At 34.0% G+C, this 16,368-nt stretch overlaps 1 protein-coding gene across 3 annotated transcripts in view; it reads left to right on the top strand.

Annotated features, from left to right (window-relative positions):
* Nucleotides 1-16,368, top strand: part of DACH1 (dachshund family transcription factor 1) — a 494,873-nt gene that overhangs the window by 255,560 nt on the left and 222,945 nt on the right. For all 3 annotated transcript variants that reach the window (XM_043998547.1, XM_043998546.1, XM_043998545.1), the window contains exon 3: nucleotides 8,687-8,848. In XM_043998547.1, the coding sequence (XP_043854482.1) occupies nucleotides 8,687-8,848 (162 nt within the window). The remainder of the gene's footprint in view (nucleotides 1-8,686; nucleotides 8,849-16,368) is intronic.

Genomic DNA, 16,368 nt, shown 5'->3' with positions numbered 1-16,368 from the left:
TTCCACCATCTGCCTATCAGATGGTTAGGAACCAGGACTGCGTATTAATGCCACATGTTCGATTTTCCTCCTTCTTGTAATGGTTAGATTCATATTGCTAATAGCTGTGCATGAGCACTGTCGATGAAATTTGTGTGACGGTGGAGTGATGAGATATTTATAAAGCTGCCTGTCTCACTGAATAATCAGCAGGAAGAATGCCAGACATAAACAGCTTATCAATTTTAGAGTATTAACGATAACTACCATTGAATGTAATATATTGAGTTTTTTGAATTTTGTTTTTTCCAAACTTTTCACAAAATATCATGGGCCAATAAAGGCACTTGTTGCTGAAACAAATGCACCCTGTAGTTCCTGTTGAATCCATTTGATTTCAACTTTAACTGTTTGGGAGATAAATTTTAGAGGAAATACAAACAATCATACATATATACATGCACACATACATACAGGAATGCTTGCATGAATTCATCCTGATAACTGAGAAAGCAAAGATTATTAGATTAAATCCTGAATATGAGTAAGTGAACACATGTAGGAAGAAATTCTGGGTTTTTTAAAATTACATTTCCATTTCTACTGCTCTTTGTAAGTCACAAAGAAAGGTATGATACTTTTGTATTCCTGTAGATTTTGTAAAATAAGATATCACCTTTACCTTAAAATTCATGCATCCTCAACCTCTGCCCCCCCTCTGGGGATTTATTTAAAGAGAACCAGTAGATTTATAGCTTAGCAGAATACAAAGTACTGATGATTTTCGGTTATATGTTGAAAGAATAAGAATTAGACCTCCTTCATGAAAGATAAAACATTATCTATGATTGAAGGCTGTCAAACTAATTTGCAGTATACTTCTATAAACCAAGGGGAGAGGTGATGTGGACCCAGACTAGAGTTAAGAGAACCTAAATAAGATATCTTTATAATAAAAGTGGATTTTATCCCTAAAACATAAATACACAAATCAGATGTAAAGTTCTGAATGTATATCTACAGCGTTTTTGTTTCTTGCATTGAATATGGTTTAGATTTTATATTAATGATTTAGATTTTATAGTGATGCTATGGAAGAAAGTAGGAACATAAGATTGAAGTTGGAAAGGATCTTAGAAGTCATCTAGCTGAATCACTTCATTTTATAGATGAGGAAACTAAGAACAAGAGATGTGAAATAATTTGTCAAAAGGCACACACATAGTGGTTGGCAGAGCTAAGACTGGAACTTGGGTCCCCAAACTCAAAATCAATGCTCTTTTCACCTAACCAGATACTTTTGGGGAAAAAAAACAAAAACAAAAACAAAATATTTATTTATTTTTAACATTTTAAAATACAATTTTGAGTTCCAAATTATTTCTCTTCCACCCCATCCACTGGGAAGGCAAGAAGTATGATATCAATAATACAAGTGAAATCACGCAAAACTTATTTCCATATTAGATGTACCATGCCAAGAAAAGCAAGAAAATAAAGAGATAAAACTGTATTTCAATTTGTAATCAGAGTTCTTCAGAGAAAGCTCTGGAAGTGGATGGCATTTTTTTCCATGAATACTTTGGAATTTTCTTGGATCATTGCACTGATTAGTATAGCTAAGTCTTTCAGAGTTCATCATTAAAATATTACCGCTACTGTATATAATAATCCCCTGGTTCTTCTCACTTTACTTTGCATACGTTCCTCTGTTTTTTGGAAGCCATATACCTCATCATTTTGGTGGGGAGTGCGGGGCAATGAGGGTTAAGTGACTTGCTCAGGGTCACACAGTGAGTAAGTGTCAAGTGTCTGAGGTCAGATTTTAATTCAGGTCCTCCCGATTCCAGGGCCAGTACTTTATTCATTGTGCCACCTAGCTTCCCCCATACCTCATCATTTCTTATAGCACAGTAGTACTCCATCACAATCATTCCCCAGCTGATGGGCATCCCCTCAGTTTCTAATTTTTTGTCACCATAGAAAGGAGTTGCTATCAATATTTTTTATACATATGGGTCCTTTTAATATTCTTTTATTTCTTTGGGATACAGAGATAGCAGTGGTATTGCTGGGTCAAAGGGTATGCACAGTTTTGTAGTCCTATGGGCATAGCATAATTCCAAACTGTTCCCCAGAATGGTTGGATGAGTTCATAATTCCACCAACAGTTCATTCATGTATCAATGTTCCTTCATCACTTAAAGAATTTGTTATTTCTGATAGGTAGGAGGTGGTACCTCAGAGTTGTTTTAATTAGCATTTCTGAAATTGATTGTGATTTAGAGTATTTTATATGACTATAGATATCTTTGATTTCTTCTTCTGAAAACCACTTGTTTATATCTCTTGACAATTCATTAATTGGGGAATGGCTCTTTTATAAATATGACTCAGTGAGTGCCATAATACTTGAGAAAGGAGGCCTTTATCAGAAAAACTTGCTGTAATTTAAAAATTTTTTCCTTCATTGTTTGTGGTACTTTTTGTCAAAATGAAATCTCCCTCATTATCTACTTTAATTAGGTCTATTTTTGCTTTTGCTTTCTCTTAGATCATGATTATTATTCTTAGCTTTTTATTTTTACTTTAATTGGAGCATAAGAGATTCTGCTCCAGTACCTTATTTTAACTTTCTGTATGTGGCTTTCTGTTTTATGTGTGTTTCTTATAAATAATATATTGTTAGATTCTGGTTTCTGATCCATTCTCCTATCAGCTTCTGTTTTATGGATGAGCTCATCCCAATCAAATTCACAGTTATGATTACTAATGGTGCATTTCCCTCTATTGTTTTCTAATATTTATCCATCTTTCTTTCATTTTATCTTTTTCCTACTTAAACATATGTTTTCCTTCTGACCACTGCCTCCTTTATCCTCTCTTTTATCATCACCTTTCTCTCATGTCCTTCCTTCTCCATCAACCTGTAACCCTGAACTGCTTATGGGCAACGGAGTTACCCATCAGCACCAACTACACCCAGTGGCAGCAAAAAGTCCCCTAGAATCACTTTGTGACCAATGTTTTGACCACCTTAACACTCTCTAGGCTGAGAGTTCCTGAAGTTGCTGCTTCCATGTGACAGCCACCTCTAATGCCTACTGCTGCTACTGCTGCTGCTGCTGTTTTATGTGTTCCGGTCTGGTCCCCATATGAGTGTCACAGACTTCTCCTATAAACCTCCTAAATTATCTTAGACTGGAAAAATACCTCACCCTGCTCTTCTGTTGTTTCTGCCACTCCAAAAATATCAATTTGAGTTATATTTTTTAAGTTGTTTGGAGGGGAAGGTTCAGAGAGTTTGAGTGGGTTGTTGCCTGTAATCTACCATTGTGGCTCCCAGGTGAACTATGTATTTTTTACCTGAACAATGAAATTTTGTCCACCTTTTGTGTGATGCCACTTTTATAGCACAGTGCATATCTTAGCATGTGTAGTTAGCCGAGTGCAATAATTCACAGAAGACTCAGTGTTAATGATACTTTGAAGTTCTCTATAGAGTTTAAATAGCCAAGATTTCTAATACAAGTCAAGTTTCTACAGGTTGAACATTTGAATGGAACAGAAAAAAAAAGTTTATATAAAAGTGAAAAGATGAAATTTGGTAGATTGAGTGAAATGAAAGCAGGACTTAATAATTTATACTTAAAACCAAGCCAGAATTTGCTAGCTTCGTATATGTTTATATCTTTTAATTCATATAGAAATTGTCTTTCCTATTAGATAGAATTAAAATGGAATCTGAACACATTTTTTCTCATTCAAAGTCATCTTATATCCTTAAGGCAAGGTAACTTTGAGTGTTTTTTGTAAAGATCTATTCAGTCTTTTCAAAGACATTAGCTATAATTTTCCAGGGTCAGTTTAAAAAAAAGAAAAAAAAAGGAAAGGAACTATAGATGGTTGCATTGTATAATGAATACAGGATGCTAACCTCAGTTCAAAGGTGCACTGTCCCTTTTCAGTGACCCAATTTAGCTTCTATAAATATGTAATATATGACTTTATATCCTTCCTCTGATCTAAAAATACCAGTGTAGAACTTCTGTGTTAAATTAAATATTTTATAAACCAGTGTTTTATCAGTGGCAAATGTGTTTTTAGAAATGCACTTCTGAAGTTTGTGCTTTACCACTTAAAGTATTTGGTCTCTGCTACTTTTACTGTGAGATTAAGTTATGTTATATGCCACAGCTCAGTTCAGGGCAATTTTTCATTCACTGAAGCAAAATATGATATTAGGTTTGTTAAGAAACTGAAATAGTATTTAGGTAAGCAAAGCAGAACGTATAGGTTAATTTCTCCTTAGGATAAGGACCATTCATTCATTCAACAGTTTAATACCAAGTATATTAAATGCAGAAACCCATTGTGAATATTATAATTGGTTACCATAATCTGAATTGCTAAATAATAGACTCAGATTGTAAACTCCTTGAGGGCAAGTTTGTGTCTTATTTCATATTTATACACCTAGTACTATGTCATATACATAGTAAGCCCTCAGTGGTTTTAGTTGAATTTATTATTATTTTTTTTTTAGCAAGAAGGAACCTTAGAAATCGTATATAGGTCAGACTTCTTTTCTGAAGATTAAGAAATGAATTCTAGAGAAGTTACATCCCTTGCACAGCATCCCCCAGATCATTGATTGCAGTGTTGGTTACTAGTTTTCATGACTGTCAGGCCATTGTTTTCCACTTGAGACAACAGAACCACCTTTCACTTTTTACATTATCTTCCTTGCTTTATCTAATAAATTGCCATACAGCATGTCATACTATATTAACCCACTACTTCTCAAATTGGTCTCTTGTCCAGTCACATGGAAACCACCCTAATTCAGGCCTTCAACAACTCTCACTGAATTATTTTAATAGTACTATCCCTAGCTCCCTCACCTTTAGGTACAAATCTCTCTAATTCCTCCTTTACACCGTTACCTAAAGAATTTTCTTAATGGACATGCATAGCCATGCCATTCATCTACACAGAAACTATCAATTTCTTCCTCTTTTCTAGAGGCTAAGACATAAATTCCTTAGCCCAATACTTAAAGTCATCCACATTCTGTCTTTTGCCTCTATTCTCAATAACATTTCTTTAAAAAAATGTATTTTATTTTTAATGAATGAAATATAATAAGCATTTCTACAACATAGTATAATTTTTTAAGATGATTGTATGTGAAACTACAAATCTATTACATATAACTTGGTATTCCTTTTAAATATATAATAAAGTTATCATGTAAATTTCTTTTTTTCCCTTTTTCTCTTCCCTCTCTCCCCCAGTCTTATACATGGCTAAGTGATATATATACATATATATAATTCTATCATATTTCTATTTATCAGTTCTGTCTCTGGATATAGAGAACAACTTCCTTCATATGATCTTTGTAGTTATTTTGGGTATTTATAATAGTTAAAATAATGTATTCACTCAAAGTTGTTCTTAAAACAATATTATTGTTACTCTCTAGAGCATTTTCTTGCTTCTACTCATTTTGCTCTTCATTATTTCATTCCAGCCAATAACAATACTAATTCATATTTGCATAGAACATTTTGCAAATCATTTTTTCTAAACAACAACTCTATAAGCTAGTTAGGACAATTATTGACTCAATTTTACATACTAAGACTGTAGGAGATAGTTAAGCGACTCTTTGAGATCAAACAGATAGCTGTGGTTGGACTTGGATGTAAACTTCCTTAAGTCAGGTCCTACACTCAGTCCACTATACCATATTGTTTTTATTCACCAAGAGCATGTGGCCTTTACAAATTCATCCAGGCGGATTGTTTCCTATTCCTGTAGCTCATCTTCACTTCTTTCTGTTTATATATCCTTGCCTTCCTACAAATATCAACTCAAGTTTCACGTTCTCCATGGAACCTTGCCCTAATTTATTAAGCAGAAAATATTTTCTCCCTCTTCCAATTTTCTTTGAGGATTTTGTCTGGATTTGTCCTTTGGTTCAATCACCCTCTACATTTTATGATCCTTATGTTTGTACATGTGAAATCCTTCTTGGTGGAATCAAGTTTGAAAGTAGAAACGGTGTCATTTTTAAATCTTTGTATCTCAGTACCTAGTGCAGTACTTTGTATGTAGTAGATATTTGATAAAATGTTTACTAAGTTGAATTCCTCTTCACATAGACATATTAATATTCAATTCATTTCAATCCAATTCAACATGCATTTTTTAAGTTTCAATTATGGTCAAGGTAATAGATTGAGTTTGGGGAATACAGAAATGGAGGGAGTTATATTTTGTCCCTAAAGGAAATTAAAATCTATTGTAAGATAAATATATACACTTCAATAATTATAATCTAAGTTTATGATTATGTGCATAGGAGCAGGCAAATAGGTGAGTTTTGAGACAATAATGGAGGAGACTTAGTTAGCACTAGAAGAGAAAGCACCAGAGAGAAGGTAACATTTGATCTGGGCTTTTAAGGAAGAAGATTTTTTTTTTGGTGAGGCAATTGGGGTTAAGTGACTTGCCCAGGGTCATACAGCTAGTAAGTGTCAAGGGTCTGAGGCTGGATTTGAACTCAGGTCCTCCTGAATCCAGGGCCAGTGCTCTATCCACTGTGCCACCTAGCTGTTCCTAGAGGATTTTTTTTAAAGACAGTGTGAAAGGAATGTTATATGGAGTGGCATCAGGGCAGAGTAGCATCAGAGAACAGTGGATGGTTTAGTTTGGCTAACACACAGCATAAGAAATAAGGCTAGAAAGGCATATGGGAGACAGATTATAAAGTGTCTCCAAAGCCTACGTTAATATTTTTTATTTTATTTGGTAAGCATTGGGAATCTACTAAAGGTTTTTGAATAGTGGGGTGGGGGGGAGTGTCATATGATCAGAGTAGTTCTTTAGAAAGATTACTCTGCTTACTAGCTGTGTGACCCTGGGCAAGTCATTTAACCCCAATTGCCTCACTTAAAAAAAGAAAAGAAAGAAAGATTACTCTGGCATCACTGAGAAAGAAATAATGGAAAGGAAGGTAAAGAAAGGCAGAGACCAGTCAAAAGGGTGTTTCTGTAAAGCAAAGGCAGTGACAGCTTCAAGTTCAGTGAGTACAATGAAAGCAGAAAGGAATGAACAGTTGCAAAAGTTATTGTGGAGTGAAATTCAATATGATTTGATAAATACTTAGTTGTGCTGAATGAGGAGGATGGAAGAGTAAAAGATCAGGATCATAGATTTAGGGGTAGAAGGACATCAGGGATCATCTAATCTGATTTCCAAATTTTACAGAGGAGGAAAATGAGGACTGTAACGATTGGAATGACACCACCTGCTGGAAAGCTACTGTAGGAAAGCTCTGCCATGAGGAAAAGGCACCTGAGGGCAAGCCATGTGGCTTTTCTTTGGTGTCAGGAAGCAACATTTGCTTGTGGGAGGAAGAAGGGGTGAGGCTGGCTCTCTCACTCTTTTTCATCAGGACTCTGTTGGAGAGTGGAGCTAAAAATGTGCTCTCCCTTTGATAGATAGATGATCTAGGCCATTCTCTCTCCACCAAATTCTTATGTTCCTTAATAAATGATTAAAAGTCTAAATTCTTGCAAAAGCTTATAATTTATTAGCGACCACTCATTAGATATTTTATACAGACTAGCTAGAATTTTAGCCCCTTACAGGACCAAAAATGCTACCTGATTTCTCCAAGGTTTACAAAAGATGTAGACGAATGTTCTGAGTCTAGGTTATTCCATTTAAAATCCAACACTCCCTCTAATTCCCTATGCTATGATAACTTTAAGGTGTCAAGTCTGTGGGCCTGGGAGAACTGAGGTGCCATCTATAAAAAGAAAATAATTTGGAAAAGGGTACAAGCTTTTGGAGGAAGATAATATCAGATCAGGACTTGCTCAGACTAGCTAATTACTATTTTCTACCAAATAAATTTTTTATGGACCTAAGTGTTATTAATAAGGGAAATATTAATACAGAGGAAGAAAGATTAGTAAAAAGAAATGATGTTGGAATTTTAAGACCTGAGTTTGAGCACTGACTCACTCATTAATTGCTGTGTGGTCCCAGAAAAGTCATTTTTACCTCTGTGTGCTTCACTTTCTTCTCTGTGAGACAGAAATAATAATAGTAATAATAATAATAAATACTTGTACTACCCTATCACACATGATTATTTTGAGGAAAACATTGTGTTAGCCTCAAAGAACCACATAAATATTTCTTCTTGTGATTCTAGGCTCATTAACTAACTTTGCTGGAGAGTTATTGAAAGGTATGACTAGTTCTAATTGTGGTAGAGTGTTTAATTTCAAATCAACCTGCTGAGAATTAAAATCTATCAGAAAGAGACATCACTAGAGGAATATAAGAAGAAATGGACACCAAAAAACAAACATGAAAAACAAAGATTTAGGCAAAAATCTAAGCCCAACTTGGATTCTAATATAATCATAGAGTTTTATGGCAGACAGTTATTTTACAATTCATTTCACCTGCCCCCTTACTTTTACTGGAGAATCTGGAGGTCAAGAGAAAACATACTATGAGACTATATGCAATATACCATTGGTATGCTTGGGATAGGGATGGTTGATATTTTTTTTCAAATATGAAAATTGACATCTTGGTAAAAAGTCACTTAAAAAACCTGAACTCATACAAGAGTAATGATACCATAATTTACATTATGTTCTGCTTCTATTTTTAATAGGTCTGACAGCAGCAGCTGCAGCGGCTGCTGCAGCTACCAATGCTGCCATAGCAGAAGCAATGAAGGTGAAAAAAATCAAATTAGAAGCTATGACCAACTACCATGCCAGTAATAATCAGCATGGAGCAGATTCAGAGAATGGAGATCTGAATTCAAGTGTTGGTAAGTGCTAGGAAATATAGGTTTGATACAAATATGTGTATTTCCAGTTATGATTCCTTTTTCCCCCCTGAAACAAAATATATGTCATTCCCTGGAAAACATTTAGCTTGATAAATTCTTGGCACGTTTTGAAGGTACCATGTTGTTTCTGTAGCAACAAGTATTTTAAGAGAATACTAAGCATGATGATTTTCATCATGATTTGTTTTCTCTTGAAGCTTACAGTGGTAGCACTAGTTAATATTTTTTCAGGAAAGAATTTTGATTGTACAGAGTTCATTTTTCAAAGTACAGGTAGAACAACAGATGAATATGTCAAAGAAAAATTTAACCTTGTTTCTCAATGTACTGAATATTGACTTTCAGTAATTCACTGCAGTACAGATAGTTGAAAGCAAAACATTCTACCTTCCATATGTGCCCCATAACAAAAACTCACATTGATGATAAATTATTGGTTTATATAAACAATGTTGATTTCTCTTTTCTATATCACCTTACTGCTCCCTTTTTGTTGTTGATGTTGAGGGAGTAAAAAGGATGAATGGAGGACTAATTAAGTCAAAATTGTGCCAAAAATAACTGTTTCACTTCATACAATAATGATTCACCTTTTGGGAGGGAGGATGTGCAGGTAGGAGCCCTAGTTTGCTTTGTTAAAATGAACTTCAAAGCTGGGCTAACTTTTCTATTGATGGCATCTTGAAACCAGTGTTGTTGGAGTAAAATAATATTTTTCTGCCATTTTATCCTACTGCTTCCTTTTATCATGTTGAAACAGTGCTAATAAAATAATTTAACAAGAAAAATGTAGAGACTGAAAGATAGGTTCAAATACTATATTCAACTGATATGCTTGTAGGAATGAAATAGCTCATGACAGTTCAATTAAATTCTCTTTTTCATATACTATAACCCTTTTATAGATGATTTTTAAAGATAACCAGCTGCTGCCTACCTTCAGTCATTTAAAATACAGTTCAAGGCTTGTGAATATATACATTGCATTGTACAAATAAATACTCTTGCAACATTTCCCCTTAAAACATTTGTCATATACCAAACATAATTATTAGTATGGTAAGTAATTTTGAAGCACATATACACAATGAAAACCCAGCTGCCGTGGTGATGTCAAAGCCAGCTTCTAAAGTGGTAAGGAAAACAAAACAAAACATAACATAACAATAATGCCATAAGTGGACTCAATAAAAACAGATAGGGACAGAAACTGAGAAGTTTTACTTGGGCAAAACTTAAAGGCAGAGATTCTTGGAGATATTCCTGGGAATTAGGGAAAAATAAAGGAAACATTAATACTTATTTTCATATAAGTTTCATGGTGGAAAGAGAGAGTAAGTAGCATGTTGTCCAGGTCATAGATCTTCTGTGCAAATTCATGCTTTATAAACATTTTAAAACAAATACATAAAAATAAAATAAGCATAATTCCATAATATTTTAGAACTGGTAAATGCCAATGTAGGATTTAGGTTTATGCTACTAAATATATGTGTTTGTTTATTTGAATTAATGATTCATAGTCAAAGGATTATTATTTTTTTTTTTGGTGAGGCAACTGGGGTTAAGTGACTTGCCCAGGGTCACACAGCTAGTAAGTGTCACATGTCTGAGGCCGAATTTGAACTCAGGTCCTCCTGAATCCAGGGCCAGTACTCTATCCACAGGATTATTTTTTTAACCAAGAAATACTAGTCTTTAAAAGATACAGAAAAACAAAAACATGGTCTTTGTAGGCAACTCCTGAATGTGAGTGAGAGGAGTGAGGGGTTGGCATAGAACCTTTTAACAATTGAGAAACAGAAATGAATAAAACATACCCCATAAACTTATAATGGAATTTGCCTAAGCAGCAGAACAGAAGGTAGTTTGGGAAGTAGAATGTGTCCCAAAGGTGTTGAAGGGGGTGGGGATGATTATAATCAACATCATTATCAATATTTATTGAATTAACTAAGATTAGCAAAAAATATAGGAAGTGAAATATATAGATGTTATGCTCTTTGATTATAGTATATAATCCTTCTGGTTTCCTGATCTCAGAAGACTTGTTTTGTTATGTTTTTATAATAGTACAAATTGCTTTATAGTTTTTTTTTCACTGTGATGAATTATGGTGTAATGAATATCCAATAATTTTTCTTAGTAATAGAGAATTTTTAGGATTCATACATGTGGCATGTTAGATGCTAGTATTTATGAACTATTCTGAACTAGAGAAGGGGTGGGGTAGGTAGAGAGATATATTAAATAGATAGATTAGATAGATGGATGGATGGATGGATGGCTGGATGGATGGATGGATGTAGGGCTCTACATAGACCATGTAACAATTGTCATTTAAGAAAGAAGTTTTGAGATTTATGCTTATTTTACTATGATTTCCCCTTCTAGCATCAATATTATGTATTCTGATTTTTTATATTATCATTTTTACTCTGCCAGTCATTTTTAAATGGTACATTTTAAACTGGTAGAAATCTGTAGTAGTAGAGAGATGGTTAGCCTTGGATTCAGGAAAGTGTAGGTTCAAATTTGCCTTTTACACATTTTAGCCTCCTATCCATGGGCAATGCACACTTACTATCCATGGGCAACACACAATCTTCAGGTTGTGACTCAAGTTCACAAAGCCAGTAAGTATCAAAGGTAGGACTTAAATGGACATCTTCCTGACTCTAAGATCAGCTCTCCATCCACCACACCACAACAACCTCTCCCCTGCCCTTTCCATACAATAGTGTTTATCTGTTTGTATTCATGAAGAGTATGTACGTATAGGAAAAACATTAACATTTAGAAGGAGAATTTTCTACACTGGACAAGATGTATGTACTGATAATCTCTCAGAAACCACCAAATTTTAAGTTCTGATTCTATAATTTTGTATAGCATATGCCAAAATCCTCCTTAACATGAGCCTCTTACATATCCTCTTCATGCAAGTGACCCATCTCTGAGGGTTTATCATCTCCAGCCAAAGACTATACAATCTCTAAAATCTGCCAAAAGCTTGTCCTGTCTGGTGGGTTTTTATAAATAGATCAATAAGCATTTATCATGTTACGTGCCAGGCATTAATTATGACAGATGCTATAGATATAAGCACAAAAATGGAAGTCTCTACCCTCAAGCAGCTTGAATTATATTAGGGGAGACAATATGTATATATGCAGAATTCACAGCAGATAAATATAAGCTAGTTTTGAGAAACAAGGCACTTAGGAACTAGAGGAGGGCTTTTGGCACATATTACATCCATCTTTTGGGGCCTATGTTTTGTATTTGCTTTAGAGATTAAATTTCATAAGGAGTAGATTGTATTTATTTTAATATCTTTAATTATGGATAAACTGAAATTGTTTGAAATCTGATTCTTAAAGATTAGACAGGTAAAAGAGTTAAGGAAACCTGACCCTTATGGGTAATTATTTTACATCCCTAATTTTAAAAGATAACCTTGAGCTCACATCTTCCCAACAGAATGAGCACTTTACAAAAAATAAAGGACCCCTGGTTGGATCAAAGTGAGGCATTAGCACACTGAATAAAATATATGGCCATGACGCCTTTCTCCCCCATCCACAATCAATTGGATTCTTTTAGTTTAATATTTACTTGCTAAGATGAGATGCTAGTCTGCATGGTGATAAACAGTCTGCTACTGGCATCTGAAGGTGACCTGTCAGTTCATATGGACAAATCTCCTGCTTACTGAAATGTACAAAATAAATCATTAAAGCAGGCAGGTGCTCATTCCCAGATTTAAATCACCATAGATTTATGATTTGAATTAATGCTTCATTTGGTCATAGAAGTAGACGCTGAGACAAATGATATGCACTGGTTGGGGCTTCCATACTGTAGCCATCCTAATATTGATTACTGAGATGTCTTTGCAATCTCTTGTTTATATCAAGTACTGTCTTGTGACAGGTTGGCTGATATGAGCTACATTGCAGATAAGAAGGAAAAATGTCCTGGATTCTTTTTAGTGGCAACACTACCCATAACATGTGAGCTAGACAAATTACCATTTTTTGTTTTAAAAACTAATCTGCATTAGCCAACTTTTGAAATTGTTCTCCTCCTCAATCTTTGGACTTTGAAATGCCAGACTTAAAGAATAATGTACCTTTGAGTCAATTTCAATATTGCTTGATGCAGTTTATATTTATTTTTGTGAGTGTATATTTCTACATGTGTATTTAGGAACTATTTATATAATGACACTGTGATTTATCCTTAATTATTTTAATGTAAATACAACAAAATTGAACTTTAATTTTAAACCATGCAAAAATATTGACATAGTAAGTATCTCTTAATAGTTTCACCATTATTTAAACACTTGCTAGATCTAATATTTTACTCCATTAACCAATGACATCAAAGGAAAAGATCTCTAAAGGTAAATATATGAAAAAAAACCACGTTCCTCTAAGTACAATGTTTTGTGGGCTACAATTTACCAAAGGAGCAGGAAAATACCACATTTTTGCTTCCCTTAACATTTTATATAATGAAAACACTATGTACACAGTTTAAAGAATACTCTAAGGATTTGAGAGGACCTTTGCCACTAGCTAATATCTGACTCATAGAACTGGTAAACAGCTATCAACAATAGTAAATTGCTTGCTTTGTAGGAAATGAGTTCATATCTATTCAAAATGTGATCTCAAAACAGATGTCCCAAGAAAATCTCATTGTTTAAACTATAGCCATAACCTCCAAACTGCTGTTATTTCTTCAAGGAAGTGAAGCAATCTTAAAGACTGGTGTTTTCTCTTTCTGAATACTTCAGATACACAGAGTTCCATGAGCAAATATAGACTAAGTTGAAAGTTCAGGACCTCGAATTTTCTAATGATTCTTTTGCATGCATTGACACCTGAATTCCAGTACTGAAAAAACAACAACCTATAATTAGAAGCTAACAATTGCCCTCCTTAATATTACTCCTGTCTGCCCAATTTTCCCATCTCCCACTCATCCTCACACCTTCCAAGTGAAATAGATGGAAGATAAAATTATCTTACTCAGCTGACCTTCTCCCTACCTCTCTTCACTTGTTTCTGCTTCTACAGAACAGTACAAACCATAGTCATTTCCTTTTTATAAACACACGTGTCTCTTTGGAAGGAAAGAATTACTCTTATGGTTTGAGGAAAAAGTCTTGGAGACCTTGAGAAAGCAAATAAAAGGAAGCTAAGAATGCAGGCCACAGAGCTCGGCTCTGCATTTGCACATCGGATCCTCTGCCTTGGCAATGTTAATGAACCTCAAATCCTCGCTATAATTAGATGAGGGAATTGCTTATATTTTCAAACAGATGATGCTGCTATAATGAAACGATTGACAGGGAATTTAAGAGTGTCTACAGTAGTCATTTGGTTTCTGTTAAAAAAAAAAGTTTAAAAAGAAGATTGGCTTTAGACACAGGTCCTGGGAGAGGTAGTAATTTACATAGCATGCTATGACAGGTGTCTTTGTGTAGTAAGGAAATAAAATGGAAGAAGAGAGAAATGATGGGCAGGTATAGCAATTTTTTGGGGAGGGGGTGTCCTATGCTTATTCTGCTTAGGTTCTTTAAAAGGGGCCGAGACTCAAGAGATGGATCCGGATTGAGTGCACAGCTGTAACTGCTGATGAGCTAATTGCTCCTTATCTCTCAGCCCCATTCATCTTCATTTTTTACCAATTACTGAGAATTATCTGTGTTCTCAGTTGGATATGAGAGTTAATCCTTTTTGGTTAAGCTGGCAGTACTGTGAGCAGATTCCAAATCGTAGGGTGAAAAAGCCAGAGCAAGCTTGCTCTAAAAATGTCTCCAGTTCAATTACAGTATCACTGATTCATAAGAAATTTGCTATTGTTTCACATAGTAAACATGGAAAAGTTTTTTAAAGAACTTTCTTCATGTTTCTTTAGCGCACCTAAAATTGATTTTTAATATTTATTTTTCCTATACTGTGATTAATTCCTGTCTTTAACAGCATAGAAATTGCTAATGTGAAAATGCAAAAAGACCACTGAGTTTGGCCAAAGATCATTCAACAGCTTCAATGAAAAATACTTCAGAAATTATGTGCTATTTTAAGAAATAACCATAATTTGTTAATGTCTTTAATCTCTGGTTTCATAAACCTTCAGGAAAGGCATATCTAAATATATGTCTTATCACAAATGTCACATTGGTAGAACATTAATGGAATGCCACATGCACATCTCTTGCTAGTGTAGAAACTCCCATTGTTTGTGGTTCAATTGAGTGTAAGTAGGCCATATGTTAAACATCATTTCCTTTTTCTAAAAGATATCTCTATATCTTGACATATCATGTAGTATTATTTATACCTAATTTAAATGTTTATAGTTGCTGGATCTTATATCATTAACAAAAGACTTCTTAATAGCTAACATTTCAGAGCTTATAGGATTACTGTTCTTATACTTTTCAGTATTAAAGTTTCAAAACAAGACATTTTATTGTTTAGTATGAAAATAGTAATTTTGGAAGGATAATTAGAAAACCTGTATTTCTATACCTAGTAATCAATAATAGTATAGAAGGCTTGATTAAGGTATGCCAAAGACTGAATACTATATTTCTGTAATTAATACTTTTCAATGGACACAACAGTAGGCTAATTGCTTCTCTTTTTACCAGAGTAATAGATGAAATCATACCCTTACCAAAAATTTTAATTTTCCCATGTAGTATTCTTTGCATTATATACTCCAATTACAAAAATACTTCTTTCTAATTTTGTAATTGGATAGAAGTTGAATTTGGCTAGTGATCAACTAAGAAACTGTAAGGAAACCAAGTTTTCCTTCAAAGAGTAGCCAAATGTATTAATTTTAAATGAATATAAATATCCCTAAGTACTTCTGTTTCTTTCCTGCAAGAAAAAAGAATAGGTTTTTAAATTGTTGGAATGCCATCTGACTCTCATTTATATTGCTTTCCTGTTTGAATCATCATGAAAGACTTGCACCAAATAAGTAAATGGAACGCACAGTTAATTTTCATTTTGAATGTTTCCAATATACATAGCCCATTGTTACAACCATCTCTGTCATCATTTCCTTGTTTATAAGGGAAGTTGGAAAACATAATTAGAGAATGTTAAACCACCTACCTGTTTGTGCTTCAATATTATTTATTACAACTAATGACTGGATAATGAAGTAAACATGATACTTCAAGCATATCATATTAAGAAATATAAGTTAAATAATTTTATTAGTCTCTAAATCTCATTATAGCTCATGTAATCATGCACAACAAAACTGATATGAGATATGTATCTAAAATAAGATGCTATGTGGTATTTTCCATAGCAGTATTTGAGCTAATTGAACACATTTATGGAACACTTGAAAATTCAATTTTCTGTCAAGAATAGGTCTGGAAATTACCATATCAACATATACGACAATGACATTATGTGCCTGTATAGAATATAAGCATGTAAAGTTTAAAATGGAGA

The sequence above is a fragment of the Dromiciops gliroides genome, chromosome 3, assembly GCF_019393635.1.
Source record: "Dromiciops gliroides isolate mDroGli1 chromosome 3, mDroGli1.pri, whole genome shotgun sequence".
NCBI lineage: Eukaryota > Metazoa > Chordata > Mammalia > Microbiotheria > Microbiotheriidae > Dromiciops > Dromiciops gliroides.
The sequence above is the reverse complement of the archived record's forward strand: the minus strand, read 5'-3'. Positions and strand labels throughout refer to the sequence as shown.